This window comes from Oncorhynchus kisutch, linkage group LG25, assembly GCF_002021735.2.
Source record: "Oncorhynchus kisutch isolate 150728-3 linkage group LG25, Okis_V2, whole genome shotgun sequence".
Classification (NCBI taxonomy): domain Eukaryota; kingdom Metazoa; phylum Chordata; class Actinopteri; order Salmoniformes; family Salmonidae; genus Oncorhynchus; species Oncorhynchus kisutch.
Window position 1 is genome coordinate 41,510,857 of NC_034198.2, and position 25,047 is coordinate 41,535,903.

Genomic DNA, 25,047 nt, shown 5'->3' on the forward strand with positions numbered 1-25,047 from the left:
GGTGGGGGAGGGATAGAGAGGGAGAAGAGGTAGTGGTAAATATAGAGCGGAGGAGAGAGGCGGTAGTGGTAAATATAGAGGGGAGGTAGTGGTAAATATAGAGGGGAGGTAGTGGTAAATATAGAGGGGAGGAGAGAGGCGGTAGTTGTAAATATAGAGTGGAGAGGAGGTAGTGGTAAATATAGAGAGGAGTGGAGAGGAGGTAGTGGTAATTATATAGGAGGTAGTGGTAAATATTGAGAGGAGGTAGTGGGAAATATAGAGAGGAGGTAGTGGTAAATATAGAGAGGGGGTAGTGGTAAATATAGAGAGGGGGTAGTGGTAAATATAGAGAGGGGGTAGTGGTAAATATAGAGAGGAGTGGAGAGGTACTGGTAAATATAGAGAGGAGGTAGTGGTGAATATAGAGAGGAGGAGAGAGGCGGTAGTGGTAAATATAGAGAGGAGTGGAGAGGAGTTAGTGGTAAATATAGAGAGGAGTGGAGACGAGGTAGTGGTAATTATATAGGAGGTAGTGGTAAATATTGAGAGGAGGTAGTGGGAAATATAGAGAGGAGGTAGTGGGAAATATAGAGAGGAGGTAGTGGTAAATGGAGAGAGGAGGTAGTGGTAAATATAGAGAGGGGGTAGTGGTAAATATAGAGAGGGGGTAGTGGTAAATATAGAGAGGGGGTAGTGGTAAATATAGAGAGGGGGTAGTGGTAAATATAGAGAGGGGGTAGTGGTAAATATAGAGAGGGGGTAGTGGTAAATATAGAGAGGAGGTAGTGGTAAATATAGAGAGGAGGTAGTGGTAAATATAGAGAGGAGTGGAGAGGTACTGGTAAATATAGAGAGGAGGTACAGTGCCTTGCGAAAGTATTCGGCCCCCTTGAACTTTGCGACCTTTTGCCACATTTCAGGCTTCAAACATAAAGATATAAAACTGTATTTTTTTGTGAAGAATCAACAACAAGTGGGACACAATCATGAAGTGGAACGACATTTATTGGATATTTCAAACTTTTTTAACAAATCAAAAACTGAAAAATTGGGCGTGCAAAATTATTCAGCCCCCTTATGTTAATACTTTGTAGCGCCACCTTTTGCTGTGATTACAGCTGTAAGTCGCTTGGGGTATGTCTCTATCAGTTTTGCACATCGAGAGACTGACATTTTTTCCCATTCCTCCTTGCAAAACAGCTCGAGCTCAGTGAGGTTGGATGGAGAGCATTTGTGAACAGCAGTTTTCAGTTCTTTCCACAGATTCTCGATTGGATTCAGGTCTGGACTTTGACTTGGCCATTCTAACAACTGGATATGTTTATTTTTGAACCATTCCATTGTAGATTTTGCTTTATGTTTTGGATCATTGTCTTGTTGGAAGACAAATCTCCGTCCCAGTCTCAGGTCTTTTGCAGACTCCATCAGGTTTTCTTCCAGAATGGTCCTGTATTTGGCTCCATCCATCTTCCCATCAATTTTAACCATCTTCCCTGTCCCTGCTGAAGAAAAGCAGGCCCAAACCATGATGCTGCCACCACCATGTTTGACAGTGGGGATGGTGTGTTCAGGGTGATGAGCTGTGTTGCTTTTACGCCAAACATAGCGTTTTGCATTGTTGCCAAAAAGTTCAATTTTGGTTTCATCTGACCAGAGCACCTTCTTCCACATGTTTGGTGTGTCTCCCAGGTGGCTTGTGGCAAACTTTAAACAACACTTTTTATGGATATCTTTAAGAAATGGATTTCTTCTTGCCACTCTTCCATAAAGGCCAGATTTGTGCAATATACGACTGATTGTTGTCCTATGGACAGAGTCTCCCACCTCAGCTGTAGATCTCTGCAGTTCATCCAGAGTGATCATGGGCCTCTTGGCTGCATCTCTGATCAGTCTTCTCCTTGTATGAGCTGAAAGTTTAGAGGGACGGCCAGGTCTTGGTAGATTTGCAGTGGTCTGATACTCCTTCCATTTCAATATTATCGCTTGCACAGTGCTCCTTGGGATGTTTAAAGCTTGGGAAATCTTTTTGTATCCAAATCCGGCTTTAAACTTCTTCACAACAGTATCTCGGACCTGCCTGGTGTGTTCCTTGTTCTTCATGATGCTCTCTGCGCTTTTAACGGACCTCTGAGACTATCACAGTGCAGGTGCATTTATACGGAGACTTGATTACACACAGGTGGATTGTATTTATCATCATTATTCATTTAGGTCAACATTGGATCATTCAGAGATCCTCACTGAACTTCTGGAGAGAGTTTGCTGCACTGAAAGTAAAGGGGCTGAATAATTTTGCACGCCCAATTTTTCAGTTTTTGATTTGTTAAAAAGGTTTGAAATATCCAATAAATGTCGTTCCACTTCATGATTGTGTCCCACTTGTTGTTGATTCTTAACAAAAAAATACAGTTTTATATCTTTATGTTTGAAGCCTGAAATGTGGCAAAAGGTCGCAAAGTTCAAGGGGGCCGAATACTTTCGCAAGGCACTGTAGTGGTGAATATAGAGAGGAGGTAGTGGTGAATATAGAGAGGAGGGAGTGGTAAATATAGAGAGGTGGTAGTGGTAAATATAGAGAGGGGAGAGGAGGTAGTGGTAAATATAGAGAGGGGAGAGGGGGTAGTGGTAAATATAGAGAGGGGGGTAGTGGTAAATATAGAGAGGGTAGAGGGGGTAGTGGTAAATATAGAGAGGGGGTAGTGGTAAATATAGAGAGGGGGTAGTGGTAAATATAGAGAGGGGAGTGGAGGTAGTGGTAAATATAGAGAGGAGGTGGTAAATATAGAGAGGAGATTGTAAATATAGAGGGGAGAGGAGGTAGTGGTAAATCGGAATCTGGCTCCATCTTCAGCAGTCTCTCCTTGGCAACCCCCTCTCCTCTCCAGCCCCCTCTCCTCTCCTTGGCAGCCCCCTCTCCTTGGCAGCCCCCTCTCCTCGGCAGTCCGGTCTCTGGCAGCCCACTCTCCTCCCCTTGGCAGCCCCCTCCCCTTGGCAGCCCCCTCTCCTCTTCTCGGCAGCCCCCTCTCCGGTCTCTGGCAGCCTCCTCTCCTCGGCAGCCCCCTCTCCGGTCTCTGGCAGCCCCCTCTCCGGTCTCTGGCAGCCCCCTCTCCGGTCTCTGGCAGCCCCCTCTCCGGTCTCTGGCAGCCCCCTCTCCGGTCTCTGGCAGCCCCCTCTCCTCTCTTCAGCAGCCCCCTCTCCTCAGCAGCCCCCTCTCCTCGGCAGCCCCCTCTCCGGTCTCTGGCAGCCCCTCTCCTCTCTTCGGAAGCCCCCTCTCCGGTCTCTGGCAGCCCCCTCTCCGGTCTCTAGCAGCCCCCTCTCCTCTCTTCAGCAGCCCCCTCTCCTCTCCTCGGCAGCCCCCTCTCCTCTCCTCGGCAGCCCCCTCTCCGGTCTCTGGCAGCCCCCTCTCCGGTCTCTGGCAGCCCCCTCTCCTCTCTTCAGCAGCCCCCTCTCCTCGGCAGCCCCCTCTCCTCTTTTCGGCAGCCCCCTCTCCGGTCTCTGGCAGCCCCCTCTCCGGTCTCTGGCAGCCCCCTCTCCTCGGCAGCCCCCTCTCCTCGGCAGCCCCCTCTCCTCGGCAGCCCCCTCTCCTCGGCAGCCCCCTCTCCTCGGCATCCCCCTCTCCTCGGCAGCCCCCTCTCCTCGGCAGCCCCCTCTCCTCTTTTCGGCAGCCCCCTCTCCTGTCTCTGGCAGCCCCCTCTCCGGTCTCTGGCAGCCCCCTCTCCGGTCTCTGGCAGCCCCCTCTCCTCGGCAGCCCCCTCTCCTCTCCTCGGCAGCCCCCTCTCCTCAGCAGCCCCCTCTCCTCTCCTCGGCAGCCCCCTCTCCTCGGCAGCCCCCTCTCCTCTCCTCGGCAGCCCCCTCTCCTCTTCTCGGCAGCCTCCTCTTCTCGGCAGCCCCCTCTCCGGTCTCTGGCAGCCCCTCTCCTCTCCTCGGCAGCCCCCTCTCCCGTCTCTGGCAGCCCCCTCTCCGGTCTCTGGCAGCCCCCCTCTCCTCGGCAGCCCCCTCTCCTCTCCTCGGCAGCCCCCTCTCCTCTCCTCGGCAGCCTCCTGTCTCTGGCAGCCCCCTCTCCTCGGCAGCCCCCTCTCCTCTCCTCGGCAGCCCCCTCTCCTCTCCTCGGCAGCCCCCTCTCCTCTCCTCGGCAGCCTCCTCTCCTCGGCAGCCTCCTCTCCTCGGCAGCCCCCTCTCCTCTCCTCGGAAGCCCCCTCTCCGGTCTCTGGCAGCCCCCTCTCCTCTCCTCGGCAGCCCCCTCTCCTCGGCAGCCCCCTCTCCGGTCTCTGGCAGCCCCCTCTCCTCGGCAGCCCCCTCTCCTCTCCTCGGCAGCCCCCTCTCCTCTTCTCGGCAGCCCCCTCTCCTCTTCTCGGCAGCCTCCTCTTCTCGGCAGCCCCTCTCCTCTCCTCGGCAGCCCCCTCTCCCGTCTCTGGCAGCCCCCTCTCCGGTCTCTGGCAGCCCCCTCTCCTCTCCTCGGCAGCCCCCTCTCCTCTCCTCGGCAGCCCCCTCTCCTCTCCTCGGCAGCCTCCTGTCTCTGGCAGCCCCCTCTCCTCGGCAGCCCCCTCTCCTCTCCTCGGCAGCCCCCTCTCCTCTCCTCGGCAGCCTCCTCTCCTCGGCAGCCCCCTCTCCTCTCCTCGGAAGCCCCCTCTCCGGTCTCTGGCAGCCCCCTCTCCTCTCCTCGGCAGCCCCCTCTCCTCTCCTCGGCAGCCCCCTCTCCTCTCCTCGGCAGCCCCCTCTCCGGTCTCTGGCAGCCCCCTCTCCTCTCCTCGGCAGCCCCCTCTCCTCGGCAGCCCCCTCTCCTCTCCTCGGCAGCCCCCTCTCCCGTCTCTGGCAGCCCCCTCTCCTCTCCTCGGCAGCCCCCTCTCCCGTCTCTGGCAGCCCCCTCTCCTCTCCTCGGCAGCCCCCTCTCCCGTCTCTGGCAGCCCCCTCTCCTCTCCTCGGCAGCCCCCTCTCCCGTCTCTGGCAGCCCCCTCTCCTCTCCTCGGCAGCCCCCTCTCCCGTCTCTGGCAGCCCCCTCTCCTCGGCAGCCCCCTCTCCTCTCCCGTCTCTGGCAGCCCCCTCTCCTCGGCAGCCCCCTCTCCTCTCCTCGGCAGCCCCCTCTCCTCTCTTCGGCAGCCTCCTCTCCTCGGCAGCCCCCTCTCCTCTCCTCGGCAGCCCCCTCTCCTCTCCTCGGCAGCCCCCTCTCCCGTCTCTGGCATCCCCCTCTCCTCGGCAGCCCCCTCTCCTCTCCTCGGCAGCCCCCTCTCCTCTCCTCGGCAGCCCCCTCTCCTCCCTCTCCTCGGCAGCCCCCTCTCCTCGGCAGCCCCCTCTCCTCTCCTCGGCATCCCCCTCTCCTCTTACTTGATGACTTTCAGTTTGATGTGATGTATAGACCTGTTTCAAGTCAAAACAGCCAGTGTTAGTTCAGTTGATTTGATCGTCTGTCTCCCTGTGATTTAGAGGTAACCCGGGGCAATGCTAGCTCAGCTAAATCCCATCTCTTCCATCCCTACCCATCAGGCCCTGCTTCATTCATTATACCCAGGGGGATCCGTTATGATTTCACCCAGGTTATTACTTATGACAGCGTTTAGTCAGGCCCTGTTTCCTACAATATAAATGCCTCTCCTGTGGCCCAATGCTAAATCGGCAGTCAAGTCTCCCTGTCTCTACTCTGTCCAGGGAGTGAACACACTTCCTGTCCTTCACACATGAGACGCACACACACACACACACACACACACACACTGATAGAAGCGCAGGCAGGCACACACTCACTCACACACACACACTCACGGTTCATGATCATCTGTTCGAGGAAGAAGCCACGTTTAATCAGCCCCCCCCCGATGCTCCCTCCCTAAAACCTTGATGAAATTGCTCAGTGATTGATCACACTGACATCTGTCAGCCGATACGGCTGTAAATAAATACATAGTTGTAAATATCTTCAATGTTGGAATAACAGCACTTAGGCCTATATGGGTCATTCTACAGAAGGGGGTGTAATTTTTATTACATTTTTACCATTCGCATTTATATCCTATTTTTCCCCCAGACTTTCAGCACATGTGTTCCAGGTAGACATATATATATATATATATATTACTCACATACTTTCTATTGCATATTTGACCTATTATCCTTAATTCATTTACAACCCCACTAAATTTGTCGCAACGGAAACATAGGGAACCCGGTTCAATAGAAAGAGAACCTTGCACAGTGTAGCGATCATGTTGTTGATTTCATTTCAGAATTTTAAATTTTCACACTAAATTGATAAAATAGTAAAACCATGATGTTAACCTGATTTTCAAAATATTTAATTTGAATTTTTACAAATATATAATTCTCTATTTTTCTCTGTAAATGTTCAATATTGATGGTTTGAATATGAAACTTGATTGATTTAATTACTTTTTATTTATTTAATGAATTGTATTAATGTCAAAAAATATCTTTATTTTGGTGGAAGACGGCAGGGTACAATACATTACAGTGTAGCACATTAGACTGTTTTTTTGGGCCAGATAGATGTCAATGTTTGGCTTCTTGGAAGGTTTGAGCTTCCCCCCCTCTTGCAGGCTATGCATCTCAAATATTTTCCCTAAAATGTGCACTTATCCATTACCCACATGGGGGTTCCTTTTGTAGCTCAGTTGGTAGAGCATTGGCGCATGCAACTTTAAAATGAAGATGGTGTCAATGCCACAGCGAGATGAGACTGACCTCTAGTTACAAAATGATGCCGAACATCTCATTCCCAAGTCATGGGTATTAAATATGGAGTTGGTCCCCCCCCTCTTTTTGCTGCTATAACAGCCTCCACTTTTCTGGGAAGGCTTTCCACTAGATGTTGGAACATCGCTGCTATAACAGCCTCCACTCTTCTGGGAAGGCTTTCCACTAGATGTTGGAACATCGCTGCTATAACAGCCTCCACTCTTCTGGGAAGGCTTTCCACTAGATGTTGGAACATTGCTGCTATAACAGCCTCCACTCTTCTGGGAAGGCTTTCCACTAGATGTTGGGACATTGCTGCTATAACAGCCTCCACTCTTCTGGGAAGGCTTTCCACTAGATGTTGGGACATTGCTGCTATAACAGCCTCCACTCTTCTGGGAAGGCTTTCCACTAGATGTTGGGACATTGCTGCTATAACAGCCTCCACTCTTCTGGGAAGGCTTTCCACTAGATGTTGGGACATTGCTGCTATAACAGCCTCCACTCTTCTGGGAAGGCTTTCCACTAGATGTTGGGACATTGCTGCTATAACAGCCTCCACTCTTCTGGGAAAGGCTTTCCACTAGATGTTGGAACATTGCTGCTATAACAGCCTCCACTCTTCTGGGAAAGGCTTTCCACTAGACGTTGGAACATTGCTGCTATAACAGCCTCCACTCTTCTGGGAAGGCTTTCCACTAGATGTTGGAACATTGCTGCTATAACAGCCTCCACTCTTCTGGGAAGGCTTTCCACTAGATGTAGGAACATTGCTGCTATAACAGCCTCCACTCTTCTGGGAAGGCTTTCCACTAGATGTTGGAACATTGCTGCTATAACAGCCTCCACTCTTCTGGGAAGGCTTTCCACTAGATGATGGAACGTTGCTGCTATAACAGCCTCCACTCTTCTGGGAAAGGCTTTCCATTAGATGTTGGAACATTGCTGCTATAACAGCCTCCACTCTTCTGGGAAGGCTTTCCACTAGATGTTGGAACATTGCTGCTATAACAGCCTCCACTCTTCTGGGAAGGCTTTCCACTAGATGTTGGAACATTGCTGCTATAACAGCCTCCACTCTTCTGGGAAAGGCTTCCACTAGATGTTGGAACATCGCTGCTATAACAGCCTCCACTCTTCTGGGAAGGCTTTCCACTAGATGTTGGAACATTGCTGCTATAACAGCCTCCACTCTTCTGGGAAGGCTTTCCACTAGATGTTGGAACATTGCTGCTATAACAGCCTCCACTCTTCTGGGAAGGCTTTCCACTAGATGTTGGAACATCGCTGCTATAACAGCCTCCACTCTTCTGGGAAGGCTTTCCACTAGATGTTGGAACATTGCTGCTATAACAGCCTCCACTCTTCTGGGAAGGCTTTCCACTAGATGTTGGAACATTGCTGCTATAACATCCTCCGTTGCTCGTTGCTGCGGGGACTTTCTTCCGTTCAGCCACGAGCACTAGTGAGGTCGGGGCGATTAGGCCTGGCTCGCAGTCGGCGTTCCAATTCATCCCAAAGGTGTTTGATGGGGTTGAGGTCAGGGCTCTGTGCAGGCCAGTCAAGTTCTTCCATAGCGGTTAAGGCAGCCCCCCCACACACACGCCCCCCCACACCTCTGATTCAGAGAGGTTGAGTTAAATGCGCAAGACGAATTTCCGTTGAATGCATTCAGTTGTACAACTGACTAGGTATCCCCCTTTTGCTTTCCACACTGATTTCGAAAAAACGATTCCTGTATGGACCTCACGTTGTGCATGGGGGGATTGTCTTGATGAAACTGGAAAGGGCCTTCCCCGAATTAAAAAAATAAAAGTAAAGTTGTAAGCACAGAATTGTCTAGAATGTCATAGTATGCTGTAGCGTTAAGATTTCCCTTCACTGGACCTAAGGGGCCTAGCCCGAACCATGAAAAACAGCCCTAGACCATTAGTCCTCTTCCACCAAACTTTACAGTTGGCACTATGCATTGGGGCAGGTAGTCTTCTCCTGCCATCGGCCAAACCCAGATTCGTCTGTTGGACTACCAGATGGTGAAGTGTGATTCGTCACTCCAGAGAATGTGTTTCCACTGCTCTAGAGTCCAATGGCGGCGAGGTTTACACCACTCCAGATGAAGCTTGGCATTTGCACATAATGGTGATCTTAGGCTTGTGTGCTGCTGCTCGGCCATGGAAACCTATTACATGAAGCTCCTGATGAACGGTTCATGTGCTGATTACGTTGCTTCCAGAGGCAGTTTGGAACTCGGTAGTGACCGAAGACATGATTTTTACGTGCTACGCGCTTCAGCACTCGGCGTTCCCGTTCTGTGAGCTCGTTGTTGCTCCTAGACGTTTCCACTTCACACTAACAGCACTTACAGTTGACCGGGGGCAGCTCTAGCAGGGCAGAAATTTGACAAAATTACCTGTGCAACATTGAAAGTCACTGAGCTCTTCAGTCAAGCCATTCTACTGCCAATGTTTGTCTATGGAGATTGCATGGCTGTGTGGTTTTGTTATTGTTTATTCATGCATGATTTAAAACCCAATAGGCTAATTGTTTTTTATTAAACAACTAAACATAAACAAACCTCTTCTTCTCTTCCTCTCCAAGGATCTGGAGCCTGAAGTCGTTCATCATCTGTTTAGGTCTCTGCTGCCTGAAATGGTCCAATTAGCACTGAGTGTGTCTGAGCTGTGCAACAAGGTAACTACATATACAGTCTGTCTGTGTCTCTGTCCTGTGTTCCCTCTGAATCACACGCTGTAAGTGTTATACAACACAGTATCTAAGCTGAATGCAAAGGGTATATACATACAAACACCCTGTGAGTGGGGTTAACATGCTTCTCTCTAAATAGTGAACTACTTTTGACAAGGGCTTAAGTGAAAAGTAGTGCACTATATAGGGATAAGTGTGCTATTTGGGATACTACCCTGGATGGACAATGCAGATCTCTAGCCGGAACATATTCATTAGCAGGCCGTCCGGAACCTGTCAGCCAATCAGTCAATAATCACATTGCTCCCTAGTGGGAAGTGTATACACACACACACACACACACACACACACATTTCAATTATGCAAAAAACAAGTATAGTGTGTGTGTATATATATATATATATATATATATATATATATATATATATATATATATATATATATACAGTGCCTTGCGAAAGTATTCGGCTCCCTTGAACTTTGCGACCTTTTGCCACATTTCAGGCTTCAAACATAAAGATATAAAACTGTATTTTTTTGTTAAGAATCAACAACAAGTGGGACACAATCATGAAGTGGAACGACATTTATTGGATATTTCAAACTTTTTTAACATTTCAAAAACTGAAAAATTGGGCGTGCAAAATTATTCAGCCCCCTTAAGTTAATACTTTGTAGCGCCACCTTTTGCTGCGATTACAGCTGTAAGTCGCTTGGGGTATGTCTCTATCAGTTTTGCACATCGAGAGACTGAACAAGTATTTGATACACTGACGATTGTGCAGGTATTCCTTACTTACAAAGCATGTAGACGTCTGTAATTTTAATCATAGGTACACTTCAACTGTGAGAGACGGAATCTAAAACAAAAATCCAGAAAATCACATTGTAGGATTTTTTATGAATTTATTTGCAAATTATAGTCGGAAGTTTCCATTCACTAGTCGGAGTCATTAACTTGTTTTTCAACACCTCCACAAATGTCTTGTTAAATGTCTTAGTTTTGGCAAGTCAGTTAGGACATCTACTTTGCATGTCACAAGTCATTTTTACAACAATTGTTTACAGACAGATTATTTCACTTATAATTCACTGTATCACAATTCCAGTGGTTCAGATGTTTACATACACTAAGTTGACTGTGCCTTTAAACAGCTTGGAAAGTTCCATAAAATTGTGATGGCTTTAGAAACTTCTGATAATTTACATATGAGTCAATTGGAGGTGTACCTGTGGATGTATTTCAAGGCCTACCTTCAAACTCAGTGCCTCTTTGCTTGACATCATGGGAAAGTCAAAATAAATCAGGCAAGACCTCAGAAAAGTCTGGTTCAACCTTGGGAGCAATTTTCAAACGCCTGAAGGTACCACGTTCATCTGTACAAACAATAGTACACAAGTATAAACACCATGGGACCACGCAGCCGTCATACCGCTTAGGAAGGAGACGCATTCTGTCTCCTAGAGATAAACGTACTTTGGTTCGAAAAGTGCAAATCAATCCCAGAACAACAGCAAAGGACCTTGTGAAGATGCTGGAGGAAACGGGTACAGAAGTATCTATATCCACAGTAAAACGAGTCCCATATCGACATAACCTGAAAGGCTGCTCAGCAAGGAAGAAGCCATGCCCCCGCAACTGCACATGGGGACAAAGATTGTTCTTTTGGAGAAATGTCCTCTGGTCTGATTAAACAGAAATATAACTGTTTGGCCATAATGACCATCCGTTTGGAGGAAAAAGGGGGAGGCTTGCAAGCTGAAGAACACCATCCCAACCGTGAAGCACGGGGGTGGCAGCATCATGTTGTGGGGGTGCATTGTTGCAGGAGGGACTGGTGCACTTCACAAAATAAATGGCATCATGAGGCAAGAAAATGATGTGGATATATTGAAGCAACATCTCAAGACATCAGTCAGGAAGTTAAAGATTGGTCGCAAATTGGTCTTCCAAATGGACAATGACCCCAAGCATACTTCCAAAGTTGTGGCAAAATGGCTTAAGGGCAACAAAGTTAAGGTTTTGGAGTGGCCATCACAATGCCCTGACCTCAATTCTATAGATAATTTGTGGGCAGAACTGAAAAACCGTGTGAGCAAGGAGGCCTACAAACCTGACTCAGTTACACCAGCTCTGTCAGGAGGAATGGGCCAAAATTCACCCAACATATTGTGGGAAGCTTGTGGAAGGCTACCCGAAACGTTTGACCCAAGTTAAACAATTTAAAGGCAATGCTACCAAATACTAATTGAGTGTATGTAAACTTCTGACCCACTGGGATTGTGATGCTGAAATAAATCATTCTCTCTACTATTATTCTGACATTTCACTTTCTTAAAATGAAGTGGTGATCCTAACTGACCTAAGACAATGAATTTTTACTAAGATTAAATGTCAGGAATTGTGAAAAACTGAGTTTAAACGTATTTGGCTAAGGTGGGTGTAAACTTCCCACTTCAACTGTCTACACTATAGTGTGTGTGTGTGTAAAGACAAGATTAAATCAGTATTGGTCTGATGGGTGACTATTAGCCTATCACTTGTTAATTATTTATTATCACTTGTGAATGATGCCCAGCATAAAAAAACAATGCCTTTCTTTTGCAACTTTTTTTTGAAATCGCACACCTCATGTAGCCTAGCCCATAGGCCTGAATCTTTTTTTTAAATAAGGTTTTGTAAAGCGGCCAAATAACTTCTTTAAAAAATAAGCACATTAATCTGCTTTACAAGGGGTGTAGAGCCTAACTGAGATACGTAATCCACGTAATCCACGTGTGAGTTTGGGGAAGATCACCATAAGAAACGTTTATAATAAAACTGTTACCTGCATAATTGCATTTGCGGTCACTTTTGATAATGGTGTGTTCCGCTAATGGGACATTCCCACTTATAGCCTACTGCCATGTGCTTATAGCCTACTGCCATGTGCTTATAGCCTACTGCCATGTGCTTATAGCCTACTGCCATGTGCTTATAGCCTACTGCCATGTGCTTATAGCCTACTGCCATGTGCTTATAGCCTACCACCATGTGCTTATAGCCTACTGCCATGTGCTTATAGCCTACTGCCATGTGCTTATAGCCTACTGCCATGTGCCTATAGCCTACTGCCATGTGCTTATAGCCTACTGCCATGTGCTTATAGCCTACTGCCATGTGCTTATAGCCTACTGCCATGTGCTTATAGCCTACTGCCATGTGCTTATAGCCTACTGCCATGTGCTTATAGCCTACTACCATGTGCTTATAGCCTACTGCCATGTGCTTATAGCCTACTGCCATGTGCTTATAGCCTACTGCCATGTGCTTATAGCCTACTGCCATGTGCTTATAGCCTACTGCCATGTGCTTATAGCCTACTGCCATGTGCTTATAGCCTACTGCCATGTGCTTATAGCCTACTGCCATGTGCTTATAGCCTACTGCCATGTGCTTATAGCCTACTACCATGTGCTTATAGCCTACTGCCATGTGCTTATAGCCTACTGCCATGTGCTTATAGCCTACTGCCATGTGCTTATAGCCTACTGCCATGTGCTTATAGCCTACTGCCATGTGCTTATAGCCTACTGCCATGTGCTTATAGCCTACTGCCATGTGCTTATAGCCTACTGCCATGTGCTTATAGCCTACTGCCATGTGCTTATAGCCTACTGCCATGTGCTTATAGCCTACTGCCATGTGCTTATAGCCTACTGCCATGTGCTTATAGCCTACTGCCATGTGCTTATAGCCTACTACCATGTGCTTATAGCCTACTGCCATGTGCTTATAGCCTACTACCATGTGCTTATAGCCTACTGCCATGTGCTTATAGCCTACTGCCATGTGCTTATAGCCTACTGCCATGTGCTTATAGCCTACTACCATGTGCTTATAGCCTACTGCCATGTGCTTATAGCCTACTGCCATGTGCTTATAGCCTACTGCCATGTGCTTATAGCCTACTACCATGTGCTTATAGCCTACTACCATGTGCTTATAGCCTACTACCATGTGCTTATAGCCTACTGCCATGTGCTTATAGCCTACTACCATGTGCTTATAGCCTACTACCATGTGCTTATAGCCTACTGCCATGTGCTTATAGCCTACTGCCATGTGCTTATAGCCTACTGCCATGTGCTTATAGCCTACTGCCATGTGCTTATAGCCTACTGCCATGTGCTTATAGCCTACTACCATGTGCTTATAGCCTACTGCCATGTGCTTATAGCCTACTGCCATGTGCTTATAGCCTACTGCCATGTGCTTATAGCCTACTGCCATGTGCTTATAGCCTACTGCCATGTGCTTATAGCCTACTGCCATGTGCTTATAGCCTACTGCCATGTGCTTATAGCCTACTGCCATGTGCTTATAGCCTACTGCCATGTGCTTATAGCCTACTGCCATGTGCTTATAGCCTACTGCCATGTGCTTATAGCCTACTGCCATGTGCTTATAGCCTACTGCCATGTGCTTATAGCCTACTGCCATGTGCTTATAGCCTACTGCCATGTGCTTATAGCCTACTGCCATGTGCTTATAGCCTACTGCCATGTGCTTATAGCCTACTGCCATGTGCTTATAGCCTACTGCCATGTGCTTATAGCCTACTGCCATGTGCTTATAGCCTACTGCCATGTGCTTATAGCCTACTGCCATGTGCTTATAGCCTACTGCCATGTGCTTATAGCCTACTGCCATGTGCTTATAGCCTACTGCCATGTGCTTATAGCCTACTGCCATGTGCTTATAGCCTACTGCCATGTGCTTATAGCCTACTGCCATGTGCTTATAGCCTACTGCCATGTGCTTATAGCCTACTGCCATGTGCTTATAGCCTACTGCCATGTGCTTATAGCCTACTGCCATGTGCTTATAGCCTACTGCCATGTGCGTATAGCCTACTGCCATGTGCTTATAGCCTACTGCCATGTGCACATTGCTGCACTTATAATGTGAAGAAATAGTCTAATAGTTTATCAACATTTAAAGCTAAACGTTCTGATCCATTGCGTCAGCCACATTGCATAAACAGTTGTTTTTTTTGTGGGTTTTTTTGGAATGCCATTGGTTGTATTCATTTGGGATCTATCGCATCCAACAACTGTCCCAGACTATGTTTGGAATATTTATTTCTCGCACAGAATAGGTCTACTTTTGTTCTGTGCTGTTGCTGTTTGTTAGGTCTACTCATCTTGTTGGCTGGCGAAAAGTACATGTAGACGGTTCTTCCGATAGCTTCAATATGCACCTCGGAATTGGATAAGGACAAGCACAGTTGCATCCCCGATGTGTCTCTGTCTTCACTTGTAGCCTGTGAGAAAGACCCGATCGATCACGTGACGAAGCGCGCAGCACTCAGGGAGAAGCGCACAACGGCCACTGAACAACGAAAGGCATGGATATAAAAAAAATTTAGGGTGCGTTATGACCACGCAAAAGGGGATGCCTCCGTGAAATCCTAGGCATTATCAAGTGCTTGTCAAATTGCGACTGAGTGACTGATGTAGTGGGTACAGCCTGCGCAACAAAACAAAAAAAACTATGCAGAGCTCATGCCTTTTCATGCATGCAACAAATCATCATAAGAGTCGCATCATGCTGCCTTATTAAACATCAAAACATAAAGACCAACATTTGTAGAACTAAAAGTTACATTAATAACTCTAAATTGAGCTAAATAAATAAATACAGTAGGGGAAGAGGTAGTAGTTTGGGCTAAATTATAGGTGGGCTATGTACAGGTGCAGTAATCTGTGAGCTGCTCTGACCAGCTGGTGCTTAAAGCTAGTGAGGGAGATAAGTGTTTCCAGTTTCAGAGATTTTTGTAGTATTAAACCTCTAAACATAAAGACCAACATTTGTAGAACTAAAAGTTACATTAATAACTCTAAATTAAGCGTATAGGAACACCCATTTCTTTAACCGCTCAACACGGAATAGCCCCGTGTGCGCACTCCCTCAAATCCTTTGGAGAAAATACCCTTTCTATTTTATTCAGCTTTGTTCAATTATATTCTTCGTACTATAAAATAAGGCCACAGAATTCTAAGCATATCCTGTCTCTATATTACATGGGTTTTATTAGACCTTTTTTTTTGTAAATGTAGATGTTCCAAAGGTCTGCATCAGTGTGGAAGCCAGGAGATGCTTTAATGTTAATTAATATTCAATTACCCATAACACCTACAGTTATTGCTTGGCAAATCACCGGGTTGACACAATTTCGTGACCGCCACAACCCTAACATAACTGTAGAGCATGAATCACATGTTAAGACAAGGTAATTAATAGTTAGCAGGCAGACATTTAGTTGTGAATTCTGTACTGTAACTAGATCACCTGGCGCATGCTGCACAACAAGGCTCTGGTCTCTCGTCGTTGTGTGTAAACAAACACCATGTGACATGTGACTGGGGATTTGCCTGTAAGCTTCATAATGAACAATAATGTGACAGGTGTAATGAACAATGCAATCTGCTTTTATCTCCTAACGGTATTGTACAAGTTTGACTGCAGGGATTTACTTTAAGTTGCTACAAATATTTAAATATATTTATAAACTTTGAATAAATAGTTTCAACGGTATTGACCCAAATACCTCAGTATACGGTACATACCTCACAAGCCTTAGGCTACATGTTGAAATGTTAAGGACCATTCCCTGACATGAGCATCAGTGAACCTCCCCCAAAAATAGAAAGACAACTAGATTCCACAGCACAAACAGATTCCCGAGCCCCCGGATTAGAGCTAACTTGGCCATAAAGAGTCAGCTAGTCTGAGATGAGATTGAGCCTCTTGAAATCTATTGGTTTTCTGTGAGGTGCTGCTGGAGGAGCCTGGACCAGAGATTAATGGGAAGGCCGAATGGGCTCAGTCCCCATTACATTCCTCCTCTCTCTCTCTCTAACTCCAAATTGGGAACTAGTGCCGATCTAGCTCTCTGATTTATGTATTGAATGTGTCAGCAGTCATGACGGTGTGCAAAGAGTCACTTGTAATTCTTTTGATTTGAACAAGGGACCAAAAAACGACCTTAACCACCATTTTGTGAGAAAAGGATTGTTCTCTGTCGTCACGGTGCCTCTGTAGCAGGTTTTGTGCCGATTTAGGACAAATCTGGTCTAGTGTGTGTATCGTCTATTCTACATTCGTCTCGTTCCACTGTGCTCTTTTTCACTTACATTTTATGCATTTTGTGCTCTTTTTCACTTACGTTAAAGACATTGTGTATTTGCTAACCCTCAATCCGGATTAGTAATTTAGCCCTACTTGAGTTAAATAGATTATAGATGACCCTCGACTGTGATTTAAGGCTATACTGGTTGATTGGAACATCCCCACGAGTAAGGGCCTAAATTAGTATTTTGTTAATTTACTTAATATCATTCAGCTGCCTTGTTTTTAAATGACCAAACTCATTATTTTGACCTCACTTAATCAACGCTTTGTCTGCTTCCAAAATGGCTCCCTATTTGTCTGCTTCCAAAATGGCTCCCTATTTGTCTTCTTCCAAAATGGCTCCCTATTTGTCTTCTTCCAAAATGGCACCCTATTTGAAATATCAGTGTTTCCCAACTCCACTCCTCCAGTACTCCCAAACAGTACACATTTTATTGTAGCCCCAGACAAACACACCAGATTCAACCTGTCAACTAACTGAGTTTGTCCGGAGCTACAATAAAATGTGTGCTGTTTGAGAGGACTGGAGTTGGGAAACACTGCCCTATATAGTGCATTACTGTTGACCAGAGCCCTATATAGTGTACTACTGTTGACCAGAGCCCTATATAGTACACTACTGTTGACCAGAGCCCTATATAGTGCACTACTGTTGACCAGAGCCCTATATAGTACACTACTGTTGACCAGATCCTATATAGTGCACTACTGTTGACCAGAGCCCTATATAGTACACTACTGTTGACCAGAGCCCTATATAGTACACTACTGTTGACCAGAGCCCTATATAGTACACTACTGTTGACCAGAGCCCTATATAGTGCACTACTGTTGACCAGAGCCCTATATAGTACACTACTGTTGACCAGATCCTATATAGTGCACTACTGTTGACCAGAGCCCTATATAGTACACTACTGTTGACCATAGCCCTATATAGTACACTACTGTTGACCAGAGCCCTATATAGTACACTACTGTTGACCAGAGCCCTATATAGTGCACTACTGTTGACCAGAGCCCTATATAGTGCACTACTGTTGACCAGAGCCCTATATAGTGCACTACTGTTGACCACAGCCCTATATAGTGCACTACTGTTGACCACATCCCTATATAGTGCACTACTGTTGACCAGAGCCCTATATAGTGCACTACTGTTGAGCAGTGCCCTATATAGTGCACTACTGTTGACCAGAGCCCTATATAGTACACTACTGTTGACCAGAGCCCTATATAGTACACTACTGTTGACCAGAGCCCTATATAGTGCACTACTGTTGACCAGAGCCCTATATAGTGCACTACTGTTGACCACAGACCTATATAGTGCACTACTGTTGACCACAGCCCTATATAGTGCACTACTGTTGACCACAGCCCTATATAGTGCACTACTGTTGACCAGAGCCCTATATAGTGCACTACTGTTGACCAGAGCCATAGGATGCCATTTCATATGCACCTTTGTCTTTTCCCAAGTCTAACTTGCTCCTTAAGGAATGAATGAACCAATCAATCGCCATGTTTTAAGGAACAGGCACCAACCCTGGTGTTTTTGGATTCACAGACTAGGGCTTTAAATGGCCGAAATCATTATGTTGACCTCCTTCAATCACCGCTTTGGCCGTTTACACTACTATTTTACGCCACTACTCCTATTTTACTCCACTACTCCTATTTTACGCCACTACTCCTATTTTACACCACTACTCCTATTTTACTCCACTACTCCTATTTTACTCCACTACTTCTATTTTACTCCACTACTCCTATTTTACTCCACTACTCCTATTTTACTCCAATACTCCTATTTTACTCCAATACTCCTATTTTACTCCAAGTTTACTCCACCAAGAAGTCAAGCAACTGTAAGTCTCTCTGGACAAAGCGTCTGTTTAAATGACTCAAAATGCAAGTCAAGAAATCGTTTGTCTTTTCCCCCAGCCCATCCCTCTGCTGAAGGAAGGGGTGAACCACTCCATCACCCTGTCTCAGATGCAGGTGGCTTCTCTATTGGCCAATGCCTTCTTCTGTACCTTTCCCAGACGCAACTCCAGGAAGTCAGAATACTCCAACTACCCTGACATCAACTTCTACAGGTACTACTTACTATGTTTCATGTAGTCATATTGTCATATATATATATATATATATATATATATATATATATATATATATATATATATATATATATATATATATATATATATATATATGACATCAGATAGACGAGGAGGTCTGAAACGAGTCCCATTTCCATAAGGGGGCACTAGCCTACTGACTTTGCTTTCCTCACTGACCACTTTGTCTTCTGTAATCTCTCTGAGGTAGTTGTTCAGTAGATCTCTTCATGTCTGAAAGCTTCAGTAACGCTTACATTTTGTTGTTGTAAATATAGGCCTTGTAGCCACTGTGTACTACTTCCATGTCTAACCACTCATCATTTTTTAAATTTATTTTTTATTTAATTTGGCAAGTCAGTTAAAGAACAAATTCTTATTTACAATGACGGACTAGGAACACTGGGTTAAATGCCTTGTTCAGGGGCAAAACGACAGATTTTTACCTTGTCAGCTCAGAGATTTGATCCAGCAACCTTTCGGTTACTGGCCCAACTCTCTAACCACTAGGCTACCTGTCTCTAACCACTAGACTACCTGTCTCTAACCACTAGGCTACCTGTCTCTAACCACTAGGCTACCTGTCTCTAACCACCAGGCTACCTGCTCTAACCACTAGGCTACCTGTCTCTAACCACTAGGCTACCTGTCTCTAACCACTAGGCTACCTGTCTCTAACCACTAGGCTACCTGTCTCTAACCACCAGGCTACCTGTCTCTAACCGCTAGGCTACCTGTCTCTAACCGCTAGGCTACCTGTCTCTAACCGCTAGGCTACCTGTCTCTAACCGCTATGCTACCTGTCTCTAACCGCTAGGCTACCCGTCTCTAACCGCTAGGCTACCTGTCTCTAACCACTAGGCTACCTGCTCTAACCACTAGGCTACCTGTCTCTAACCACTAGGCTACCTGCATCTAACCACTAGGCTACCTGTCTCTAACCACTAGGCTACCTGTCTCTAACCACTAGGCTACCTGTCTCTAACCACTAGGCTACCTGTCTCTAACCACTAGGCTACCTGTCTCTAACCACTAGGCTACCTGTCTCTAACCACCAGGCTACCTGTCTCTAACCACTAGGCTACCTGTCTCTAACCACCAGGCTACCTGTCTCTAACCACCAGGCTACCTGTCTCTAACCACCAGGCTACCTGTCTCTAACCACTAGGCTACCTGTCTCTAACCGCCAGGCTACCTGTCTCTAACCGCCAGGCTACCTGTCTCTAACCGCTAAGCTACCTGTCTCTAACCGCTAGGCTACCTGTCTCTAACCGCTAGGTTACCTGTCTCTAACTGCTAGGCTACCTGTCTCGAACCGCTAGGCTACCTGTCTCTAACCACTAGGCTACCTGCTCTAACCACTAGGCTACCTGTCTCTAACCACTAGGCTACCTGTCTCTAACCACCAGGCTACCTGTCTCTAACCACTAGGCTACCTGTCTCTAACCACTAGGCTACCTGTCTCTAACCACTAGGCTACCTGCCTCTAACCACTAGGCTACCTGTCTCTAACCACTAGGCTACCTGCCTCTAACCACTAGGCTACCTGCTGATTGGGGTGCACATTGAACACTAATACCTTACCATTATAAGAAATTATTCAATAAGGATCAGTCTTGCTCCCTCAATTACGGCGCTGGCATGCCTTTTATCCAACTACCACAAATGAACACACAACAGTCCAGCATAAATTCAAATGGGCACATCTTTTAAGAGCCACTGTTCGCCTTATCTTTATTTCATTACCGGATTACATTTCCATAACTGCAGACCATTTCGATTCAATTTGACTTGTATCAACATTGTACGGCTGTTTATTGAATGTGTTTTTTAGGGCTAGAGTCTATGAGAGAGGGTTATTGTCTATGAGTCTATGAGAGAGGGTTATTGTCTATGAGTCTATGAGAGAGGGTTATTGTCTATGAGTCTATGAGAGAGGGTTATTGTCTATGAGTCTATGAGAGAGAGTTATTGTCTATGAGTCTATGAGAGAGGGTTATTGTCTGAGTCTGAGAGAGGGTTATTGTCTATGAGTCTATGAGAGAGGGTTATTGTCTATGAGTCTATGAGAGAGGGTTATTGTCTATGAGTCTATGAGAGAGGGTTATTGTCTATGAGTCTATGAGAGAGGGTTATTGTCTATGAGTCTATGAGAGAGGGTTATTGTCTATGAGTCTATGAGAGAGGGTTATTGTCTATGAGTCTATGAGAGAGGGTTATTGTCTGAGTCTATGAGAGAGGGTTATTGTCTGAGTCTATGAGAGAGGGTTATTGTCTATGAGTCTATGAGAGAGGGTTATTGTCTATGAGTCTATGAGAGAGGGTTATTGTCTATGAGTCTATGAGAGAGGGTTATTGTCTATGAGTCTATGAGAGAGGGTTATTGTCTATGAGTCTATGAGAGAGGGTTATTGTCTATGAGTATGAGAGAGGGTTATTGTCTATGAGTCTATGAGAGAGGGGTATTTGAGTCTATGAGAGAGGGTTATTGTCTGAGTCTATGAGAGAGGGTTATTGTCTATGAGTCTATGAGAGAGGGTTATTGTCTGAGTCTATGAGAGAGGGTTATTGTCTATGAGTCTATGAGAGAGGGTTATTGTCTATGAGTCTATGAGAGAGGGTTATTGTCTATGAGTCTATGAGAGAGGGTTATTGTCTATGAGTCTATGAGATTATTGTATTTCGACACACAAGATTCTTTCTGTGTCAGGTCAGTGCTGTAGCGGCCTCCCGGGTGGCACAGTGGTTAAGGGTGCTGTACTGCAGCGCCAGCTGTGCCCCCGGAGAGTCTGGGTTCGCGCCCAGGCTCTGTTGTAACCGGCCGCGACTGGGAGGTCCGTGGGGCGACGCACGTCCGTGTTAGGGAGGGTTTGGCCGGTAGGGATATCCTTGTCTCATCGCGCACCAGCGACTCCTGTGGCGGGCCAGGCGCAGTGCACGCTAACCAAGGTTGCCAGGTGCACGGTGTTTCCTTCGACACATTGGTTGCGGCTGGCTTACGGGTTGGATGGCACTGTGTTAAGAAGCAGTACGGCTTGGTTGGGTTGTGTATCGGAGGACGCATGACTTTCAGCCTTCGTCTCTCCCAAGCCCGTACGGGAGTTGTAGCGATGAGACAAAATAGTAGCTACTAACAATTGGACACAATGAAATTGGGGAGAAAAAGGGGGTACAAAAAAACGGTCTAATTGTCTGAACAACCAAAAATATAAGGTCTTCATGAACAAGAAAATCACTAGTTATTTTGGGTTGTTTATTCAAGTTAGCTGGCTAACTCATTGTCACCTTTTGTTGTAGTATACACCAAAAGGTGACAATGACAAAAATGAGTTGGCACTCAGCCTACAAAACTGGAACATTCTGAGGGTCAAAACGCTGCCCAGTTGGTCTGTTTGGTGGCGGTAAAGGATCCTTTTGGGATTTGATAGAACGTTGTCCTCACAGCAGACTCTCTGGCACTCAGACTTTATCTTGATCTAACTAACCGGTCTCACAGTGTTCTCGACTGCATCACTTCCTCTATGTCTGGCAAATGCCCATGTACTGTACCACCACTTTGATTATGAGCCAAATTATACACGAGGTAGCAGACAGTCCGGTTATTCTACAGGGTCACCTTAAGGTGGTCTAAGGTGAAGACATGATATCTCTTACTTCCTTGTTCACTCGCCCTCAATAGTCTTGACTCAGTGAGGCAAGCATTAGTTACCTGAACACTGCTCTGCAGACCAGTGCAGTGCAGTTAATGATTGATATTAAATGTTTATTAGGGTTCATACAAGCATTATAACCTCATCATAATCCATGACGTTGCATTCTGAAAAGTATGCAGACCCCTGTCTATATAAGGTCCCACAGTTGAGAGTGCATAAACCAAGCCATGAGGTCGACGGAAGCCACTCCTCAGTAAAAAGGCACATGACAGCCCGCTTGGAGTTTGCTAAAAAGGCACCTAAAGGAATCTCAGACCATGAGAAACGAGATTCTCTGGTCTGATGAAACTAAGATTGAAGTTATTGGCCTGAATGCCAAACATCTGGAGGAAACCAGGCACCGCTCATCGTACCATCCCTACGGTGAAACATGGTGGTGGCAGCAGCATCATGCTGTGAGGATGTTTTTCAGCGGCAGGGACTGGGAGTCGAGACAACTTCGAGGGAAAGATGAACGGTGCAAAGTACAGAGAGATTCTTGATGAAAACCTGCTCCAGAGCGCTCAGGACCTCAGACTGGGGTGAAGGTTCACCTTCCAACAGGACAACGACCCTAAGCACACAGCCAAGACAATGCAGGAGTGGCTTCGGGACAAGTCTCTGAATGTCCTTGAGTGGCCCAGCCAGAGCCCGGACTTGAACCCAATCGAACATCTCTGGAGAGACCTGAAAATAGCTGTGCAGCAACGCTCCCCATCTAACCTGACAGAGCTTTAGAGGATCTGCAGAGAAGAATGGGAGAAACTCCCTAAATACAGGTGTGACAAGCTTGTAGCGTCATACCCAAGAAGACTTGAGACTGTAACTGTTGACAGATGTACAGGCTATATACAGGATGTTACGGTACAGAGTCAATGTGGAGGCTAGATACAGGATGTTACGGTACAGAGTCAATGTGGAGGCTATATACAGGATGTTACGGTACAGAGTCAATGTGGAGGCTATATACAGGATGTTACGGTACAGAGTCAATGTGGAGGCTATATACAGGATGTTACGGTACAGAGTCAATGTGGAGGCTATATACAGGATGTTACGGTACAGAGTCAATGTGGAGGCTATATACAGGATGTTACGGTACAGAGTCAATGTGGAGGCTATATACAGGATGTTACGGTACAGAGTCAATGTGGAGGCTATATACAGGATGTTACGGTACAGAGTCAATGTGGAGGCTATATACAGGATGTTACGGTACAGAGTCAGTGTGGAGGCTATATACAGGGTATTACGGTACAGAGTCAATGTGGAGGCTATATACAGGGTATTACGGTACAGAGTTAATGTGGAGACTATATACAGGATGTTACGGTACAGAGTCAATGTGGAGGCTATATACAGGGTATTACGGTACAGAGTCAATGTGGAGGCTATATACAGGATGTTACGGTACAGAGTTAATGTGGAGGCTATATACAGGGTATTACGGTACAGAGTTAATGTGGAGGCTATATACAGGGGGTACCGGTACAGAGTCAATGTTGGAGACTATATACAGGGGGTACCGGTACAGAGTCAATGTGGAGACTATATACAGGGGGTACCGGTACAGAGTCAATGTGGAGGCTATATACAGGGGGTACCGGTACAGAGTCAATGTGGAGACTATATACAGGGGGTACCGGTACAGAGTCAATGTTGGAGGCGTCCCGATTTCAAACCCAACCCCCGAGGTCTGTCCCAATTTCAAACCCAACCCCGAGGTCTGTTCCAATTTCAAACCCAACCTCCCCAAGGTCTGTTCCGATTTCAAACCCAACCTCCCCAAGGTCTGTCCCGATTTCAAACCCAACCCCGAGGTCTGTCCCGATTTCAAACCCAACCCCGAGGTCTGTCCCGATTTCAAACCCAACCCCGAGGTCTGTCCCGATTTCAACCCCAACCCTCCCCCGAGGTCTGTCCCGATTTCAACCCCAACCCTCCCCCGAGGTCTGTTCCGATTTCAACCCCAACCCTCCCCCGAGGTCTGTCCTTGGAGAAGATCTGATAACAGAATTGTTGTTGCCAGTGGTGGTGCGGTTCCCTAATAGAGGAGCGTTTACTTCCACCGGGGACTTTATAGGATTAAAGTAATGTACTACTAGCGCCTCACTCTCTAATTCCTGAACGGAGAAGACTGGAGCTGCGGCTCTGTACACACTCCCCATCTCTGTCTGCATCACCCCCCCCCCCCCCCCCCCCCAATACCCTTTTATAGTGCACTACGTCTAACCAGAGCCCTATGGGCCCTAAAGGGCAGAGGGAACCGTTTGGGACCCATATGGTGTGATTATCTAAGTGGAGAAGGGAAAATGAGATTAACATTGTCTCAGATGGCCATCTGTAGCTACAGCCCTTTTACTAAAATACAGGAGGATTATAGTGGCTCTAACTACAGCCCTTCAATATTTAATTCAGCCAGTCGGATAAGGATTTCCTGAATGAAAAGAAAACCAGGAAGTCCTCTACTTTGGATCTGAGATGGACGCTTAGCTAGCTAACTGTAAAAGCGTTTGGAAATGATCTGAAACCCTGACGATGGTGTGTGTTGGTGGACAAGCGTTCCCAGTAAAAGACCACGGAGACGGACTGTAACTACAGCCCTTTACTGAAACACAGGAGGATTATAGTGGCTGTAACTACAGCCCTTTACTGAAACACAGGAGGATTATAGTGGCTG

At 46.4% G+C, this 25,047-nt stretch overlaps 1 protein-coding gene across 2 annotated transcripts in view; it reads left to right on the forward strand.

The window, feature by feature from the left end:
• The window catches only part of LOC109883101 (poly(ADP-ribose) glycohydrolase), a 91,922-nt gene that overhangs the window by 28,227 nt on the left and 38,648 nt on the right, over positions 1-25,047 (forward strand). For both annotated transcript variants that reach the window (XM_031804668.1, XM_031804667.1), the window contains 2 exons: positions 9,268-9,360; positions 18,500-18,654. In XM_031804668.1, coding sequence (XP_031660528.1) covers positions 9,268-9,360; positions 18,500-18,654 — 248 coding nt within the window. The remainder of the gene's footprint in view (positions 1-9,267; positions 9,361-18,499; positions 18,655-25,047) is intronic.